Consider the following 20771-nt stretch of genomic DNA (forward strand, 5'->3'; position numbering starts at 1 on the left):
ACCTGGGTTAAGCAAAACTTGCTCAGACACAACACCAAAAGCTCAAGTGACAAAGAAAAAATAAACTGGACTTCATCAGAATTAGCAATTTTTGTGCTCAAGTAATACCATCAAGAAAGTAAAAAGACCACAGCAAAGGAAACAAAAAGCAAAATGAAAAGATAACCTACAGAAAGGGAGAAAATATTTGGAAATGAAGCAACCAACAAGGGATTAATCTCCAAAATATATATATACAAACAGCTCATGCAGTTCAATAAATCAAAAAAATTAAAAAAAAAATAGGCATAGATTCAAATAGACATTTCTCCAAAGAAGACATACAGATGGAAAAAAGCACATGAAAATATGCTCAACACCTCTATTAGAGAAATGCAAATCAAAACTTCAATGAGGTATCACCTCACATCTATCAGAATGGACATCAAAAAACCCTACAAACGATAAATTCCAGAGTGAGTATGGAGAAAAGGGAGCCTCCTACACTGTTGGTGGGAATGTACATTGATAAAGTCACTGTGGACAACTGAATAAGGTTCCTTGACTAAAAAACAGCTACCATATGATCCCACAATCATATGGTGTATATCTGGAGAAATCATAGTTTGGGAAGATACATGCACCAAAACGTTTACTGTTGCACTACTTACATAACCAGGACATGGAAGCAAACTAAATGTCTATGGACAAAAGAATGGATAAAGAAGTGGTATATGCATACCATGGAATATTACTCAGTCATAAAGAAGAATGAAAATCATGCCATTGCAGCAACATGGATCGACCCAGAGATGGTCTTACTAAGTAAAGGAAGACAAAGAGCATGTGATATTGCTTATATGTGGAATATAAAAATAACATGGTACAAATGAACTTATTCACAAAACAGAAACAGACTCACAGATATAAAAAAACAAACTTATGGCTACCAGGGGAGAAGTGGGGGGAGGGATAAACTTGGAAATTGGAATTGACGTATACACACTACTATACATAAAACAGATAATTAACAAGGACCTACTGTACAGCACAGAGAACTCTACTCAATACTCTACAACAACCTCTATGGGAAAAGTAGCTAAAAAGGAGTGATGTGTGTACATGTATGACTGATTCACTCTGCTGTACAGCAGAAACGAACACAACATTGTAAATCGACTCCACTCCAATAAACATTAATTTTAAAAAGTGAAAAGACAATCCACAAAACAGGATAAAACCTGCAATCTCATATCTGACAAGGGATCAGAATATACAAAGAACTCTTGACAACTGAATAATAAAAAGACAATCTGATTAAAAATGGATAAAAGATCTGAATAGACATTTCTCCAAAGATATACAAATGGCCTAGAAACATACAAAAAGATGCTCAACATTAGCTTTTACAGAAATGCAAGCAAAACCACAATGAGATATCACTTCATAGTCATCAGACTGGCCATTTAAAAACAAAGCAAAAAGCAGATAACAAGTTTTGGTGCTAATGTGCAGAAATTGGAACCCTTGTGTACTGCTGGTGGGAATGTAAAACTATACTACAAGTGTTCAGGAAAAGTCTGGCAGTCCCTCAAAAAGTTAAACATGGAATTATATGACACAGCAATTCTACTAGGAAGTGTATAAACCAAGAGATAAAAAGACGTATCTGTATAAAAACTTTAATTCAAACATTTATAAAAGCATGGCTGATTCATATCAATGTATGGCAAAAACTAGTACAATATTGTAAAGTAATTAGCCTCCAACTAATATAAATAAATGAAAAAAAAAAAAAAAAAGCATTCGTAAGAGCCAAAAAATGGAAGTGCAAACATTCATCAATGATGAACGGCTAACAAAATGTGGTTGATCCATGCAATGAAATACTTCACAATAAAAAGGAATGAAGTCCTGATATATACCACAGATTCATATAGACGAATCTTGAGAACAGTAAGTAAGAGGCCAGCAACAAAAGACCATATATTAATATTGGTATGCACTTCTCATGTTTTTAGGTGCTAAGTCATGTTTGACTCTTTGGAACCCCACAGACTCTAGCTCTCCAGGCTCCTCTGTCCCTGCGGGATTTCCCAGGCAAGAATACTGGAGTAGGTTGCCATTTCCTTCTCCAGGGGATCTTCCTGACCCAGGGAAGGCATGCATTGGCAGGTGAATTCTTTACCACTGAGCCACCAGGGAAGCCTGAATTTCTTACTGGGGAAAAACAAAACTACAATGAAACACTTCTACAGACTTATTAACTCCAAAAGCAAAGCCTGACTGACAATACCAAGTGCTGGTAAGGATACAGAGCAAATAGAACTCTCATACACAGTTGACAGGAGTGTAAACTGGTGAAACCACTCTGGCAACTGTTTCCATTACCCAACATTTCTACTCCTGAATATACACAAATAGGTATTTATGTATATTTTTAAAAAATGTTCATAGCACATTCATACAGCCAAAAACTAACACAACCCAAATACACATCAAATAGTAACATGGATTTTAAAAGTACATTTGGGGACTTCCCTGGTGGCTCAGCTGGTATAAAATCTGCCTGCAATGTGGGAGATCTGGGTTCCACCCCTGGGTTGGGAAGATCCTCTGGAGAAGGGAAAGGCTACCCACTCCAGTATTCTGGCCTAGAGAATTCTATGGACTGTAAAGTCCATGGGGTCTCGAAGAGTCGGACACAACAGAGTGACTTTCACTTTCACTTTCTGGTGGTCCAATGGTTAAGACTTTAGGGTTCAATGCTCGGTCAGGGAGCTATAATCCCACGTGCCTTGGGGCCAAAAAACCGAAATATAAAAAACCAGAAGCAATATTGTAACAAATTCAATGAAGATTTTTTAAAAAATGATCCACATTTAAAAAAGTGTATTTATTCAGATGAATCCTGTACAGCAACGAAAAATAATGAGCTGCTCCCACCAATATGAAACAACATAACTGAATTTCACAAACAATGCTGAACCAATTATTTAAGTTCAAAATTGGGTAAAAACAATATAAGGTGTTAAGAGGTCAGAATAGTGGCTACCTTTGGAGAAGGGGCAATGTATGTTGGAGGGGTATGAGGGAGCCTTTTGGGGGGTTGGATATTGGCTATATACTGATGGTGGTTATAATATGTAAGGGCTTCCCTGGCGGCTCAGATGGTGAGGAATCTGCCTGCAATCGAAGTTCACTAGGTTATGTAGCTAAAGGATTGTTATTTATATTATTAAAGATATAGTCTTTATTGTATTATATATAAACAATAAAAAGGTTTTACACACACATATTATACTTTAACTGTACAAGACTATACAACTCCCTCTAAATTCATGCTCACCACCTACTGATTATTCTTCTGGCTTCAAGCTCCCCAACTCATAGTTTAATCAGGGCAGTTCTTCTCTTTTATTCATTTTTTATACTGATGCTCATCATTTGATATCTTCAGAAGCTAAAGAGTTATTTTGTGATTCACTGCCCTATATTACAAATCAATCCTCCAACTTAAGAAGTCTGAAACAGTTTAATATTTGATTATACTGTTTCACACTGAATAAATGCTTCATGTATATACATTAATCTTGTCTCCTTAAAGTAGTAGCTCTTTAGGGATAAAGAACTCATTTTTCCTTTTGTCTTGGTGCCCAACACACACCTACTGATTGGTAGAAGAAATGAGGTATCAAGTGTCTTGGTTTTTAACCTTAAAGCCTTATGGTAAACTGCTTTTTTCCACAAATATAATAATTGTTATACAAAATTATGTGCAATTTTAACTAACTGGAACAATTATAAAAGTCTCATTCTTCTTAAAGTCAGTTAGCTCTATAAGAACTCAAAAAGTTTTAATAAATTTAGGAACTAACATATCTGAAGGATTGCTTTCTTCGTTTCCATACTTTCAGATCCCTTATTTACCTTATTGTACGCTCTCTGGATTAAGTAACAAGATAATTACTCAACTGCCCCTGGGAGCACACTCCAGGTTTGCTATTTAATTAAAAGATAGGTATATGTACATTCACATTAAAATGAGCTCAAAATATTTTCAATTGGTTACAAAAAGGAACTCTTCAAAGACTTCAAAAGCAACATACCACAAAGTCAAATACAAAACCAAAAGGTCAGCCAGATTCCCCAAGAGCAGAAAATATATTTAGTTCTCCCTTATCACTTTACTTATCAGTTTCACGTAGCAATCTCTTCTGCCATTAAAACACATACACTTTGCCTATCTATATGCTTGCTTTTCTTAACATCTTGCACTTATATTTCCATTCTGAGTCTTTGGTATTTTTACCATCTCACTCTTAATTTCATTTATATCACAAGTGCAAAAATTCTGAATATTGAGCAGGTTAACAATATCATAAGTACTTGTTAAATTCAATATTAAAAGTTACTGACAAGTAATCAACCCCTGGGAATTTGTTAGTCTTTAAAATAATCTATCATATAGGACAGAAACACAGCACCCCTAACTCCTTATACCATCCCTAACTCTTTGCTTGAAGAAAGGTAATAAATAGAAGATAATTATATTCAGAAATGGCTTGGGGCAAGATGACAAAGAAATATAACATCTAATTTAAACTGTATTTATTTACATCATCCTCTTTCCACTCCCTTCCTCATTTCTACAAGTTCTGAAGTTGGCTGAGACAGTGAAGACAAAAAGTAGTGGTGTAAGTTGAAGAAAAAAGTCAGGGAGAACCTAGAGTAGCCAGTCTGTGACACTTATACTATATAGAAGGAACCAAATAAAATTAAGATCATTAAAAAACAAAAAAAAATTCTAATCTATCTTAAGTATTAAGACTTTTTAAAAGATCAAAATTTTACAAAAATATGTACCAGAAAGTACTAACTAAAAAATATTTTAAGAAAATCAAGTTCTCAGATCTTCTGTACCAAGTACTCATTACCCCTATCTTCTCAAGTTACCCTATAATTAGTCTTAGAATTAAACTCTAACATAAACTGTCCTAATCTTAAAGGTGCTCATACATTCTTAATGGCAAAGCATCAGCCTTAATTAAAGGACATCCAGAGTGGGAGATCATGCACAGACAAAATTCCTGCAACAACGGTTACAAATAAACTGCTTATTTAAAAAAAAGAAAGATGAGGCAAGCTAAACACAGACCAAACTCAAATGAAAATAAAAGTAAAGAGATTAACTATGCACTTTATGGAAGAGAAAAATAGCAGAACCCTCTAAAGTACAAAAGTCAAACACTAAAGCACAGGATTCTGGGAACAATTTACACAGAAGTCAACAACCATAAAACTTCACACACATAAAAACACAGTAACTGATTTTCAATTTATTCAAGTATTTGAGTGTCTGCTATGTAAAAATAGTTCTAGTCAATGCAAAGATGAATCATCAGACTTGGATTCTGGTAGGGGAGATGTAACATTGTTATAAAGAATTAAAATCAAATAGGAAAGGTAAAGCGTCCTAGGAAAGGTAAACAAGTGCTAAGTGAGTTCAGATTAAGAAGCTATTCATGTTGGGGGAGATCAGAAAAGGACTCCTGACATTTGAGCTGGACACTGCAAACTAAAACTTACACTGGGAATGATTAATAAGAGGGGTATTCTGGGCAATGAGCAAAGGCAGAGGCTGGGTACCAGAAGGCATACATACATACTGGGTGGGTCAAAAAGTTCATTCACATTTCTCTGTAACACCATTCAAAAACCCAAAGGAATTTTTTGACCAACCCAAGTTATAGAGCAAATGTCAGTCTGACTACAGCACAGATTTTATATGCATATGTGTGTGTGTTCAGTCGCTCAGCTGTGTCCGACTCTTTGAAGACTCCATGGACTGTAGCCCACCAGGCTCCTCTGTCCACAGAATTTTCCAGCAAGAGACTAGAGTGTGTGTGTGTGGGGGGGGCAGTTGGCCTTTGGACAGATGTCTGCCACCCTACCCTCCCCAGATACCAGCATCTGAAAAAAAAGCAAACTTTCCTTTCCAAAAAAGAAAAAAACTGTAGTGAGTTGCCGTTTCCTTTTCCAGGTGATCTTCCCGACCCAGGGAGTGAACCCTCATCTCTGGCATCTCCTGCACTGGCAGGCAGTTTCTTTGCCACTGTGCCACCTGTAATTTTCATATGAGACTACAAAAAGCTGGGAAAGTATAAAAGAAGCCAGATTATAACTCTGAATGCTAAGACAGGTCTTCAGCGATGAGTCATGAAGAATCTTTAAGGATTAAGAGGCAAGGGAATCTGATTTGGACAGAATCTACTGAACAACAAGGGATGAAATGAATGGGGAGAAGAGGAGACATTAAACAGTAAATTGTGAGAGGTCATGGAGACCTCAGTTGCAGTGGTGATGGTATAAGAGGGAGAAGGCAGAGTTCTAGGTCTATAATGTGTAAGGTGCCATTCCACTCTACTGAGAAACTTTTAAAATCTGAACACATCATTCTCACTTTTAAGAAAACTGTGATCTGGAAAAATAACAAATGTTAAAGCATCAAGAACTAATTAATAAGGTAATATATGATTTCCAGATAAATATTACACAGAAAAAGTATTGTACTTGAAGAAATCAGGAGAGGGGAAAAAAGTGGAAGCTTTATTAAAGAGGTTGGAGTTGATCTGCATCTCAATGAAAAGGTAGAACTTTAAGAGGGGAGGGATAAAATCTCACAAACAATTCGATTAATAAGAGTAAGATATGTTAAACAATTTGTTTAATAAGAGTAAGATATGTGAGATACATTGAGGTAATTTTCAGCAAAATGGTAAACAAAACACTAGTACATTAAAAAAAATAATAATAATATAAAAAAACCCCTCAAAACCTCAATTACTTGAACTTAACTTCATAAAGATATCAAAAAAATAAGGTATTATTTATTACAGGTTTGAAAGCTTAAAAATAAGTATTTTCTTAGTCTAGATTTTTAAAAGAGAGAGTGTTCTAAAGGAGAGACCACGCCTTAAAAAAACAACTTTCAGGCAGTTTGAAATATCCAAAATGGTTTGTTATTTGTGAAAGAAGTTCCTCAAGACATAACATAATCTGATAAACCCTCTTCATATTCTACATGTAAGTAACAACCACGATATGTACTCAGACCCATCTGACTTCAAAACCAGAGCTACAATTGCACTCAGTGCTATATTATAATTTTTCTTCTGATTTCAAAATCTCAAATGTATTAATCACAAAGCGCAGGGCAGAAGTAAGAGATCAGTAAATCTCAAACTACTGAACATACAACTGCTGCAAAACTGAGAGATACCACTTTGTGCAAATATATACCTATTCAGAAAAAAATACTGTAATACTTTTTTGCAGTCATTGCATATTAACTTTTTAACAGAGTGAATTAACCTATGAGGAATGGGGGTCTTAGAGTGACTAGTGGTTTTTCAATTAGTTCACTTACACCTTCCAAGGCTGGGCTATCTCACCTGGCCCTTTCCTCAGCCTTTCATGACTTATCTTCCCTCTAACAACCCTTCTAAGACTGTCCCTGATGGGTAGATTTCCTTTGTATTCTTTTAAAAAATTCCTTCCCTAAAGAGTAGATGGTATGTCAAATTTCTTCTTTTTTTATCTTCTAATTCAAGAAAAGCTCTAACCTCTTATCTCAGATTTCTTAAGGACAAGGATTCACATTCTTTCTCATACAATAAACATTTTGTTAAGATTACAAAGGGTTGAAAAGAATTACACTATTTTATCAATGATTATTTTAAACCAATTACTATATTTAGTATTACTGGGACTAGATTTTTAGGATTGATTTCTTTAAAATGATCCACAATAAAGGAAAAAGGCATTAGGAATATGCATAATTTTTAAAAGACATTCAACTGCACTTGCCTCGCCTCAAAATAAATATATTAATTCGTTTAACAGAAATCCAGTCTTCAACCAGTAACTGAGTGCCTATTATGTCCCAGCACTATTCTAGACACTTGGGAAACCACAATTTTTTTTTTTAAACTCCCTTTTCTTCATGGAGTTTACCACCAGTGGGAGATAATACATAATGTTAGAAAATGATAAATGCTATGGGGAAATAACAGAACAGGGTAAGCTTAGCAGAGTGCTAAGGTAAGTGCAATTTTAAATAGGGTGGTCACAGCAATCCCACTCCTGGGCATACACACCAAGGAAACCAGATCTGAAAGAGACACGTGCACCCCAGTGTTCATCGCAGCACTGTTTATAATTGCCAGGACATGGAAGCAACCTAGATGCCCATCAGCAGACGAATGGATAAGGAAGCTGTGGTACATATACACCATGGAATATTACTCAGCCATTAAAAAGAATTCATTTGAATCAGTTCTAGTGAGATGGATGAAACTGGAGCCCATTATACAGAGTGAAGAAAGCCAGAAAGATAAACACCAATACAGTATACTAACGCATATATACGGAATTTTGAAAGATGGTAACGATAACCTTATATGCAAAACAGAAAAAGAGACACAGATGTATAGAACAGACTTTTGGACTCTGTGGGAGAAGGCGAGGGTGGGATGTTCTGAGAGAATAGCATTGAAACAAGTATACTATCAAGGGTGAAACAGATCACCAGCCCAGGTTGGATGTATGAGACAAGTGCTCAGGGCTGGTGCACTGGGAAGACCCAGAGGGATGGGATGGAGAGGGAGGCGGGAGGGGGGATCGGGATGGAGAATACATGTAAATCCATGGCTGATTCATGTCAATGTATGGCAAAAACCACTACAATATTGTAAAGTAATTAGCCTCCAACTAATAAAAATAAATGAAAAAATAAAATAAACAGGGTGGTCAGAGAGGATTTAAGAAAGTGTCACAATTTGAGTAAAAACTTGAAGGAAGGGAGTCAGCCATGCTGACACTTGGGGGGAAAGTACTAAAGGCACAGAATCAACCAGGGCAAAGGTTCTGGTGTATCCTAGAACAAAGAGGCCAGAGAGGTTAAAGAGAAGCCAGCCAAGGGCAGAGCAGTAGTAGGTATAAAGAGAACTATGTTTGCGGGCAGAGAGTGTAGATCATGTAGGGTTTACGGGACACTAAGGAATCTGGATTTTACTTTGAATGAAATGAGGATTCACAGAAAGTTTGGTAGAGTGTCATGATCTGTTTCACCAGAAACAATCTGGATGACAGATTAAACATGGATTAAAGGGAAAGCAAGGGTGAAAGCAGGGAGACCAGTGAGGAGGCTACAAAAGAAACCCAGAAGACAAATACGTATTTTCCATAAACTTGACCACAATTTGTTTATGCTTACTTTCAAGCATAAATAGATAAAACAAATCTCAGATCCTGCTAATGGGAAATAACTGGATCTTATTGAAGTTTATTATAGAGCTCTTGGCATATACATGTACACACATCTTTTAACTACTCACTGCAGAATACCAAATGTGTTCCTTTACAATCAGTTATTCTCTGAATTTTTAAAATATCCTTTTGTAGCTGAAATTATTCTTTAAAGAAATAAGTCAGTATTTCTATAGCTGTCAATTATATACTATTTTTGAAGAAAAAATAAGTTACTTCAGTTCATTAAAAGTATAAATTATTTATTTATCTTGGATTGGTGTTTCTCAGACGATCTGAATTTTACATTCCTAACACATTTCACATTCCTAAAACATTTCAGTTCCTTCAGGTAAGACAAATTTCTACAAAAGCTTCTCTTTTTATACTTCTATCTTTAAAGAAATTACTTTCTTCAAATTAATACCAAAGTTGCCTAGCAGTATCTGGGTTTTCATTTCAGGAAAGGGCAACCATGAAAAACTCTCACTGTCACAAATAACATGTCCAAAAAAACATTCCTACATGATACCAAAAAAACTCTATTATCTTATCCTCCTGGAAAAGGCAAATATTGAATACAATCTCTATAAATTCTAAAGAAGTTATTCTTAACAATGTATAAGATATACATGTATATAAGAGAAAGAGTAGTAAGTTGAAGGTATTTTAACTGCTTAGAAGAGGACTAAGGAATATAGGAGATTTTGAAATAAAAACTCATACCTCTAAAATTTTTTTCATGAAATGGAAATAAGCATACTGTCCTATAACATTTATGAAGGAAATCAAGAGTGAAATTTGAAGGAAAGTAAGAGTGAAACAATTTACTTGCTTCAAAGACTCAGGAAAGCACTTAGATTTGGCTTGGATTTTTAGAGACTTCTCCTGTGACAATTTTTTGGAAGAAATGGGTGTGTAAACTTACATAGCAATACTCAATTCAAATTCATTAATTAACTCAACATTTAAGTGTTTATGTGCCAGAAACTGCACTAAGCACTGGGGGTAGTCCCTGTTCTCAAGGGCTTAAGAGTTTTCCCTTCTTCCAGTTACTGAGCAACTACTATGAAGCCAGATGTTGTGGATACAACAAACAGGAAACAGAGTTCCTACCTGCATATACTGGAGAAGGAGGGAAATGCCTCAAGAATGAGACACACATCTAACTTAACAAGGACAACGTAGAAGTGTTATATGTGTTGCTTTTGAAAGTGCGGACACTTCCTTCATGGGGGACACAAAGCAGGGAGTGATGGATTCAGGGAGAGAGGGAGGGGAATTTAGGAACTTCAGATACAGCTCAGCTGAGTCCTCAAAGAGGATTACAAGCTCACCTGCTGACCTTGGGGGAAGGGTTCCAGAGAAAGCAACTGGAGCTAAGAAGAGAGGTGTGAACAAGCTGTTGTGTTTGACAGGCCTGGAATATGAATATGAGGGATAAATCACGGAGTCTTCCGTATGCCACATGAAAAGACAGGACTTTACCGGCATATATCAAAGGCCCCTGATGGGTTTTACTCAGAAAACCAGCATTTGTAATCAGGTTTTTCTGGTGTGGTGAGACACTGATTTACATAGGAATGAGAAAAGAATAACACTAATGATGTCACCACATGAAACAACAAAGAAGACTGCCCAGTTAGAAAATTAAACCCCAATCAGGAAAAAAAAATTAAGCCACTTAACTATCCAAGTCCTTCTGGTGAAGTTTTTAATCAACATCTTGAAAAAGTAGAGGAAAGGTTTATATATATATTATGGATTATAACATCTACATATCTATTTTGAGTTTTCTAAAGAGGTCTTCAGCTCTTTACAAATTATGTAAAGACATCTGGAGCTGCTGATTGCTGTACAAAAAGCAGTGAAGCTACTTAGAAGACAAGTCTTTGATACACAGGGAGAACCGTGAGTAACAGAAGGTATTTCTCAAGTAAGGTTTAAAGGTTTCCAAAGTTCAAGATAATCAAGCTCTCTTAAATCAGCGCGTTTAAAAGGTGTGTCACAGGGGTGGAGCAAAAAGAGGAGGGGTTCAGAATTAATACTGTTGTTGCTGTTCAGTCGCTAAGCTGTGTCCTACAATTAATATAAACACGCACACATATATATATAAAGAAGCAACTCCATGTTGTTGGAACCAAAATCACTACTTGAAAATCTCCCAAGCACAGGAAGAAATGAACGCCTACTAAATTCAATGAATACAGACAGACGAGAGGGAGGAGAGGAGGATCACACTTGAAAGTATAAATGGGGTGTATGTGTGGCGGAGGGTGGGGGGGGTGGGGGGGTGGGGGCGGGGGGAGGTTAACCACTTATCCGGAACCCATAATCCAGCCGGTGATGAGGAAATCATCTTCGAATCTCACAATTCAAATATAAAGGCAAGAAAACATCACTTCCGAACTCCACAATCTAGCCACCAGTCACTGGTCAAGGGGATATAAACACATTCGAATCCCAGAACTCCAAGGACAGAAGTACCATCCCCACACTGCTCGAAAGGAGGTGAAGGATTCCCCCTAAACTGACGATGGGAGCAATCACACTTAAACCCAGCCCTAAGGGGGGTCAGTGCCTCCCAGGCCAGGTGTTGCCGAGGCCAGGGACAGTGACAGACAGCCCCGAAGCCCCCACAATCTCCGCCAGAGCCGCCTCTAGTCCTCGCACCCCCCTTCCCCAACACACACCCTCCCCTACCTGATATGGCGGCGGCGGCTCCTGATCCGGCTCCGTCCCCTCGCCAAAGCTGGCCCGGTCGGACTGAGACTCGTGAAGCAGGGAGATGTCATCCGAAGTGGGGGACTTGAGGCAGTTCCCCATCTTCCGGGGCTGGGGTGTGTGATCTGGGGGAGGAAAAAAGCAGTGGCGGGGTCGTTCGCACGCTCCGCGGTCAGCCTCGGTCAGCGAGGTGGGGTCGGGCGGCAGGCCGGGGTTCAGGCGGCAGCGGCTCCCCCGGCCCCCGGCGCCGCCGAAGGGCAGCTCATGCCAGTCCCTGGGGCTGGGGGCTTAAGGCTGGGCCGCGGGTTTCCCGGGGTCGCGGCGGTTGCCTCCTCTGAGGCGGCGGCAGGGGGGGGGGGGGCGGGGAGACGAGGCACTTCCCCACCCCGCCCCCCCGCGGGGCGGCGGCGGCCACGGAGCTGCTGGGCCTAATCCAGGTCAGGAGGGGGGGGCGCGGCCGTCGCGGCTCCCTCAGCTGCTGCCTCAGCTGCTGCTGCTGGCCCCGCCGACGCCGGAGCCGCAGCCGCGGGCCTCATCCTACTCCGCTTCGCAGCGGCGGCGGCGGCCAGAACGAGGCCAGCTGCGGGCCTGCGTCACGCCGCCGTGCGTGCCCTGGTCCCGCCCCCGGCGCTGGGAGGCGTGGGTAGCTCCGGCTGCGCTCCCGGCTCCTTTGCCACCCTCCGCCCCTCCCCCGTTCCCCGCAGCTGTTTCTGGGGCTGCGTCAGTTTCTGCTTCTCTGACTGCCTGGGACGCGATTCCGATACCTCTTTCGGGTCTTCGGTTCCTCCCCACGCCAACTGCTCCCTCTTCGCTTGTCTCAGCTCTTACCTGTGCGTTGTTTTGACAGTCTTCTCACCATCTGCCAAGTAATCTATTTTTAAACCCATATCTGAATGGATCACTCCCATGATTAAAATATTAAAGGGTCTATCCCTTCAGAAGAAAAGTCCAGACTCACCACCTCCCCAATCACTTCCCAATCCTCCTACATCACAGTCGTAAGAATTCTTCTACCTATTATTCTATTTATTTCTATTCTCACCACCATAGTACAAGCTACCGTCATTTCTCTGCTGTAATACTTTGAACTATTTCCCCTGCGTTCACCATTGTCCCCATTCAATTTACTATTTGTACAGTTACCTTTTTAAAATGTAAATCTGATCATGTCATTCCTGTAGGAGGAATTTAAGCGTTTTAAAACATTCATTAAAAACTTCCCAATACTTTTATGACTGAAGTATTACTTCTTAAATGGTTTACAAATCTGGCTACCTCCCCAGTCTCATTTGTGGCCTTGCTTCCTCACATATTCTAAACTCTAGGATGTCTAAAACTAGGATGTCTAGTTTTCAGTTATCTATAAGACTATTCCCTCTAGCTGAGGCCTTTACCCATAATGTTTCTCTGACATAAACTCACTTCTCCCCGCTCCTGACCTTACACCTTCCATCAAACTATATTCCCACTTGTCCTTCCTGGACTCAACTCTGATTCCACTGGGAAGCCTGTCCTCTAACTCTCCAGTCTGGGTTAGTTGCCTCTTCTGTGCTCTCAGTCCCTGAGTCCCTGTGAGTCTCTGGCACAGCCAGATCAAGCTGAATAGTCTGCCCCTCCTCTGTGCAAGGCCTGGCACGTTGCCGGAGGCAGAGTAGGCTTTCTTCTTAACTGAAATAACAAAGAGCTCAAGAGGCAATGTATGTAAAGGGAGGAAATAAGAAAGATGAGGATGTTCTAACATTCATTCAGTAAAGGGAAAAGAGGGTCTTGACTGTCTTTTTTTCATTCTTCATTTACTAATTTTTTTTTTTTTTTCCTACCAGATCCTATATTAGGCACTAAGGATCCTGGCTTATTCTTGATGGACCCCAGAATCCCAGCTAGGAAGATATGTAAACAGTGAGGTCTTCTGCCACCCCCACAACAGGTTTCTAGAGGGCAGAGGAGGGAGTAATTAGAGCATCGGATGAGGATCAGAAAGGTTTCTTGGAAGCAGAACTGTGTTAAAATGGCATGTCCTAAGTGCTGTAACTTTGAAGTCCCTGTTCTGTAAAATCACATATTTTATTTGAATACACTCATCACACATTAAATGTAACCATTTTGCTATTTTTCCTCTTTTCCAAGACTTGCCTTTCTTCCTGTTAATGGCTTACACCTGAATAGGTGTATCTGTAATGCCATGTTTGTTATCAGGATCTTTCACACATCCCCAAAAATCATCGCTTAATTCTCTGGCTTGGACAAATAAAATTATTGGATCATTTGGAAGGAAATTTTCAGGTATTTTCCTCTTTTCTCTTATTGCCATTTTCCTGGTCCCCTCTGAACTGTTGTGACAAATTCTTAATGAAGCCCTTGCCTCTGTACCATCAATACAGTCTCCACACTACTGCCATGAAAAATGTAATCAGAGAGCATTCATAGACTTGCGGTTCAGAAATTTAGCATGACATTAAGGCCTTGAACCATTTGATCCCATCCTGATCTCCGATGTGACTTTTTTTTATTTTAAATTTATTTTTTAGTTGAAGGATAATTGCTTTATAGAATTGTGTTGGTTTCTGCCAAACATCAACATGAATCAGCCATAGGTATATATAAGTCACCTCCCTCTTGAGACTCCCTCCCACCTCCTTCCCCATCCCACCTATATGACTCTTGTCTCCAACCAGGCATCCTATACTCCAGCCACATCACAATACTTACCATGCCCTTAGTTTTCACTATGCTTTTCCACTTCTGATCCCTTGCCATGTTGTTCCCTTTTGTTGAAATCCAACTATCTTTTAAGACTGTCCTGAGATGCTACTTTCTTCATATAGCTATGCTTGATTTCATTTAGTTGGAATATATGTAACAATATAAAATAAATGGGATCCATTACTATTATATATATCTATTTATGCGAATAGTTTAACATAATTTCTATGTTTATACATAGATGTGTGGATATCTTAATATATATGTAAGAATGAATGAAATCACAACTTCCATTTATTAGCCTGAGTCTTGAAAGGTTGGTGTTAACATTCCTGTTTTACAGGAATAGAAATATGGCTTCACATGGCTACTCAGCGGGTAAAGCCAGTACTTAAATTATATACCACTTACCTCTATTAGGTTAGGAGAGGGAACTACGTCATTTTTCGTTCTGATAGTTTTTCTCAGTGTATAAAAACAAGAGAATGGGATAAGACTTATCTTTAATGCCTTTAGTATCCATGTGTACTTTTGTAAGGAAGTAGCTATTCAGTGATCTTTCTTCCTAATCTAGTTTTAGAAGGGAACACTTGGGAAGTGTCCTGTACACCAGAAAGGGTGATCTAATCACAAAACAATTTTAAATAAAAAAAGTAACCAGCACTATTGAAGTGACAAAGACTCTTCTAGGCCCAACTCTAGTCAGGCTCCTCTAAGCCCTCAAGGCTCTAAATTTGGGCTTTGTGCTTGACCTACTTATTTCAATTTTAGCAAGAATCTAGTTGAATTAGTTTAGCCAGAGTCCCCCTCCCTTAGTATCTGACCACCTTGGCCTGCCTTTAGCAGAAATCCTATCAATGTTTTTTAGCCAGAATTCCCTTTTATTTTTGATGTTTCCTCTATGTAATTTTCCATCCACTGTTTCCCACCCTGTTCCTTGCCCATAACTTCCCACTTGTCCTTTTTGTATAATCCAGAGTGAAGTCCAATGCTATACTGAATCTCTTGTCTCCTATTGCAATAGGTACTGAATAAAATATGCCTTCACTGCTTTGTCTGATTCTTATTTTCTCTGATTTCAGGATATCTAATGCAGAAACAGATATGAAAATCTAGTATCTTCTGTTGAGCCAGATTTTTTTTAAATATACTTTTTTTTAGACCAACTTTAGTTTCATATCAAAAAACTGAGCAGAAGGTACAAAGATTTACCATATACCCCTGCCTCCATACGTGCATAGCCTCCCCCATTATCAACACCCTGCCCCAGACCAGCTTATTTGTTTATTTTTGGCTGTGCTGAGTCTTCATTGCTGCGAGTGTGCTTTCTCTAGCTGTGGCGAGTGGGGTCTTTCTAGTTATGGTGCACGGGCTTCTCCTTGCAGTGGTTTCTGTTGTTACACAGCTCAAGCTCTAGGCGCATTTGGGCTGAGTAGCTGTGGACCATGGGCTTAGTTACTCTGCAGCATGTGAATCTTCCCAGACCAGGGATTGAACCCATGTTCCCTGCATTGCTGGGCAGATTCTTAACCACTGGACCACCAGGGAAGTCCCAAACATTTGGTAAACTGGTAAGCTATCACACAAAATGTTTGTTTATGTTAGGGTTCACTCATGTTGTTGTACATTCTATGGGTTTAGACAAATATATAATTATGTGTATATATCATTATAGCATGATACAGAATACTTTTGCTGCTCTAAAACTCTTCTGGACTCAGCCTATTCATTCTTCCTTTGGCAACCACTGTCTTAGCAGTCTCCATGGTTTGATTTTTTCCAAAATGTCATATATTTAGAATCTTACAGCATGTAGTCTTTTCACATTGACTTCTTTCACTTAAGTGAAAACTAAGATTCCTCTGTTTCTATTCATGCCTTGATGATTTCTTTTTATCACTGAATAATATTCTACTCTCTAGCTATCCCATAGTTTATTTGTTCATTTATCCACTGAAGGACATTTTAGTTGCTTTCAAGTTTTGGCAATTATGGATAAATCTACTATAAACACCTGCATATAGGGGTATTTTTCCCAATTATATTTATTTGTAGTAAAATATACAACATAAAATTCACCACCTTAACCATTTTAAGTGTAAAGTTCAATGTTAAATATGTTCATAATATTTTGCAACCATCACCAGCATCCACCTCCAGAACACTTTTCATCTTGTAAAACCAGAACTATCCATTAAACAATAATTCTTCTTTTTCCCTTCCCTCAGCTACTGACAACCACCATCCTACTTTCTGTCTCTGATTTTGACCGCTCTATTTTATATAAGTATAATCACACAGCATTTGTACTTTGTGACTGGGTTATTTCACTTAGCATAATGTCTTCAAGGTTCATCCTGGTATAGTGTATTATAGAAATTCCTTCCTTTTTAAAGCTGAATAATATTACATTGTATGTATGCACCACATTTTGCTTATCCATTCATTTATTGGTGGACAATTGGATTGCTTCCACATTTTAGCTGCTATGATCCTGCTATGAACATGGATGTACAAATATCTTTTCAAGACCCTCATTTTAATTATTTGATTATACACCAAGAGTGAAATTGCTGGATCATATGGTAATTCTGTGTTTAATTTTTTGAGTAACTCAGACTGTTTTCCAACAGTAGTTGTACCATTTTACATTTCCTCAAACAATATGTTTGCAGGCTTTTATGTGAACTTGTTTTCAAGTGATTTGGCTAATATCAAGGAGCACAATTGCTAGATTATACGGTAAAAGTATGTTCAGTTTGTAAGAAACTACCAAACTGTCTTCCAAAGTGGCTGTACCACCAGCAAAGAAGGAGTATTCCTATTGTTCCATATCCTCACCAGTTTTTGGTGTTGACAGTGTTTGGGTTTGGGTTTTGGCCATTTTAATAGGTATGTAGTAGTATCTCATTGTTTAATTTCCATCTCCCTGAAATTTTCCTTTCATATGCTTATTTGCCATCTGTATATTTTAACTGGTGAGGTGTTTGGCCCATTTTTTTTTAAAAAAAGGGGGTCTTTTGCTGCTTCATAAAAATTTTAGAATCAGTTTGCTGAAAACCTCAAAATAACTTGCTGGAATTTTGATTGGGATTCATTGAATCTACAGATCAACTTGAGAAGAACTGACATCTGGACAGTATTGAGTCTTCCTATCCATGAATGTGGATATCTCTCTCTCTATTTACTTAGATTTCATTATTCAGAATTTCATAGTTTTTCTCATATAGATCTTGTACATATTCTGTTAGATATGTATCTAAATATTTTGGTAAATACTTTGTGACTTTGTACAGGAGACAGGGATCAAGACCATCCCCAAGAAAAAGGAATGCAAAAATTCAAAATGACTATCTGAGGAAGCCTTACAAATAGCTGTGAAAAGAAGAGAAGCAAAAAGCAAAGGAGAAAAGGAAAGATATACCCATTTGAATGCAGAGGTCCAAAGACTAGCCAGGAGAGATAAGAAAGCCTTCCTCAGTGATCAATGCAAAGAAATAGAGGAAAACAATAGAATGGGAAAGACTAGAGATCTCTTAAGAAATTAGAGATACCAAGGGAACATTTCATGCAAAGATGGGCTCAATAAAGGACAGAAATGGTATGGACTTAATAGAAGAAGATGATATTAAAAAGAGGTGGCAAGAATACATAGAAGAACTATACAAAAAAGATCTTCATGACCCAGATAATCACGATGGTGTGATCACTCACCTAGAGCCAGACATCCTGGAATGTGAAGTCAAGAGGGCCTTAGGAAGCAAGATTGCCGGGAGAAATATCAATAACCTAGATACGCAGATGACACCACCCTTATGGCAGAAAGTGAGGAAGAACTAAAGAGTCTCTTGGTGAAAGTTAAAGAGGAGAGTGAAAAACTTGGCTTAAAGCTCAACATTCACAAAACTAAGATCATGGCATCCAGTCCTGTCACTTCATGGCAAATAGATGGGGAAACAGTAGAAACAGTGGCAGACTTTTGTTTTTTGGTGATTTGCTCCCAAATCACTGCAGATGGTGATTGCAGTCATGAAATTAAAAGACGCTTACTCCCTGAAAGGAAAGTTATGACCAACCTAGATAGCATATTAAGAAGCAGAGACATTACTTTGTCAACAAAGATTCGTCTAGTCAAGACTATGGTTTTTCTAGTAGTCATGTATGGATGTGAGAGTTGGACTATAAAGAAAGCTGAGCACAGAAGAATGGATGCTTTTGAACTGTGGTGTTGCAGAAGACTCTTGAGAATTCCTTGGACTGCAAGGAGATCCAACCAGTCCATTCTAAAGGAGATCAGTCCTGGGTGTTCATTGGAAGAACTGATGCTGAAGCTGAAACTCAATACTTTGGCCACTTGATGTGAAGAGCTGACTCATTGGAAAAGACCCTGATGCTGGGAAAGATTGAGGGCAGGAGGAGAAGGGGATGACAGAGGATGAGATGGTTGAGTGGCATCACCAACTCAATGGATATGAGTTTGGGTAAACTCCGGGAGCTGGTGATGGACAGGGAGACCTGGCGTGCTGCGGTTCATGGTGTCGCAGAATCGGACAGGACTGAGTGACTGAACTGAAGTATTTTATTTTGAGGAGTGCTAATGTAAGCAATATTGCATTTTTAATTTCAAACTCCACTTATTCATTGCTGATTATATAGAAAAGTAATTTATTGTTGTATATTAACACTGTATCCTCCAATCTTACTCCAGGAGGGGTCAATCTTACTATAATCACTTAACAGTTCCAGGAGGGATTTTTGTTTTTTCTGTTGATTCTTTTAGATTTTCTATAGAGATAGATGATCATGTCTTCTATTAACAAAGTCAGCTTGATTTCCTCTTTCTCAACCTAAATAGCTTTGATTTTCTTTTCTTGTCTTACTGCATTAACTAGGACTTCCAGGACAATGCTGAATAGCGGTGGTAAGAGGGTGCATCCTTTCTTTGTTCTGTATCTCAGTGGAAAATCTTACCAATCTTGAATCTCCCCATTCAGTTAATGCTACTGTAGGTTTTTTGTAGTATTCTTTATACTATCAAGAAAGTTCCCCTCTAGTTCTAGTTTGCTGAGAGTATTTATCATGTATGAGTGTTGGATTTTTTTTTTCTTTGAGTGTTGGATTTTTACCAAATAGTTTTTCTATATCTATTGATATGCTCATGTGATTTTTCTTCTTTAGACTGTTAAGATTGTAATGTAATGGATTACATTAATTTATTTTTATTAATTGGGTCTTCCATCATTCTTTTTTTAAATTTAATTTTATTTTTGGTTGCGTCGGGTCTTTGTTGCTGTACACAGGCTTTTTTAGTTGCCATGAGCAGGGGCTACTCTTCGTTGCAGTACACCAGCTTCTCAATTGCGGTGGCTTCTCTTGTTGCAGAGCGCAGGCTCTATGCATGCAGGCTTCAGTAGTTGAGGCACTCAGGTTCAGTAGTTGTGACTCATGGGACCTAGAGCTTGGGGCTTCAGTAGCTTTGGTACATCAATAGTTGTGGTTTGTGGGTTCTAGAGCATGGGCTCTGTAGTTGTGGCACACAGGCTTAATTGCCCTGCAGGCTGCAGAATTTTCCTGGACCAGGAATTGAATCTGTGCCCACTTCATGGGCAGGCAGATTCTTATCCACTATATCACCAGGGAAGTCCACATTAATTGATTTTCAACTGTTGAATTAGCCTTGCATATGAGATAAATGTCACTTGGTATATAATTCTTCTTTATACATTGTTAGATTCTATTTACTAGTATTTCATTGAGGAGTTTTTCTAAGTTCATGAGAGCTATTGGTCAGGTTTTTTTTTTTTTGATAATGTCTTTCTCTGGTCTCGGTAATGAGAGTGAGGCTGGCCTCATAGGATGAGTTAGCATCTATTCCATCTGCTCTTCTGAAAAAGACTGAGAGAACTGGCATAATTTCTTTCTTAAACGTTTATAAGAATTCAACAGTAAACCCATCTGAGCCTAGTGCTTTCTGTTTTGGAAGGTTATTAATTATTGATTAAATTCCTTTAATAGAAATAGACCTATTCATATTGTCTATTTATTTTTGTCTGAGT

At 38.5% G+C, this 20771-nt stretch overlaps 1 protein-coding gene across 1 annotated transcript in view; it reads right to left on the reverse strand.

The window, feature by feature from the left end:
- Positions 1 to 12586, reverse strand: part of RNF11 (ring finger protein 11) — a 42457-nt gene extending 29871 nt beyond the window's left edge. Inside the window, exon 1 of the mRNA XM_065913423.1 lies at positions 11992 to 12586. Within this exon, the coding sequence (XP_065769495.1) occupies positions 11992 to 12114 (123 nt within the window). The 5' untranslated portion in view covers positions 12115 to 12586. The remainder of the gene's footprint in view (positions 1 to 11991) is intronic.
- Positions 12587 to 20771: the final 8185 nt, after the last annotated feature.

Source organism: Muntiacus reevesi, chromosome 1 (genome assembly GCF_963930625.1).
Source record: "Muntiacus reevesi chromosome 1, mMunRee1.1, whole genome shotgun sequence".
Classification (NCBI taxonomy): domain Eukaryota; kingdom Metazoa; phylum Chordata; class Mammalia; order Artiodactyla; family Cervidae; genus Muntiacus; species Muntiacus reevesi.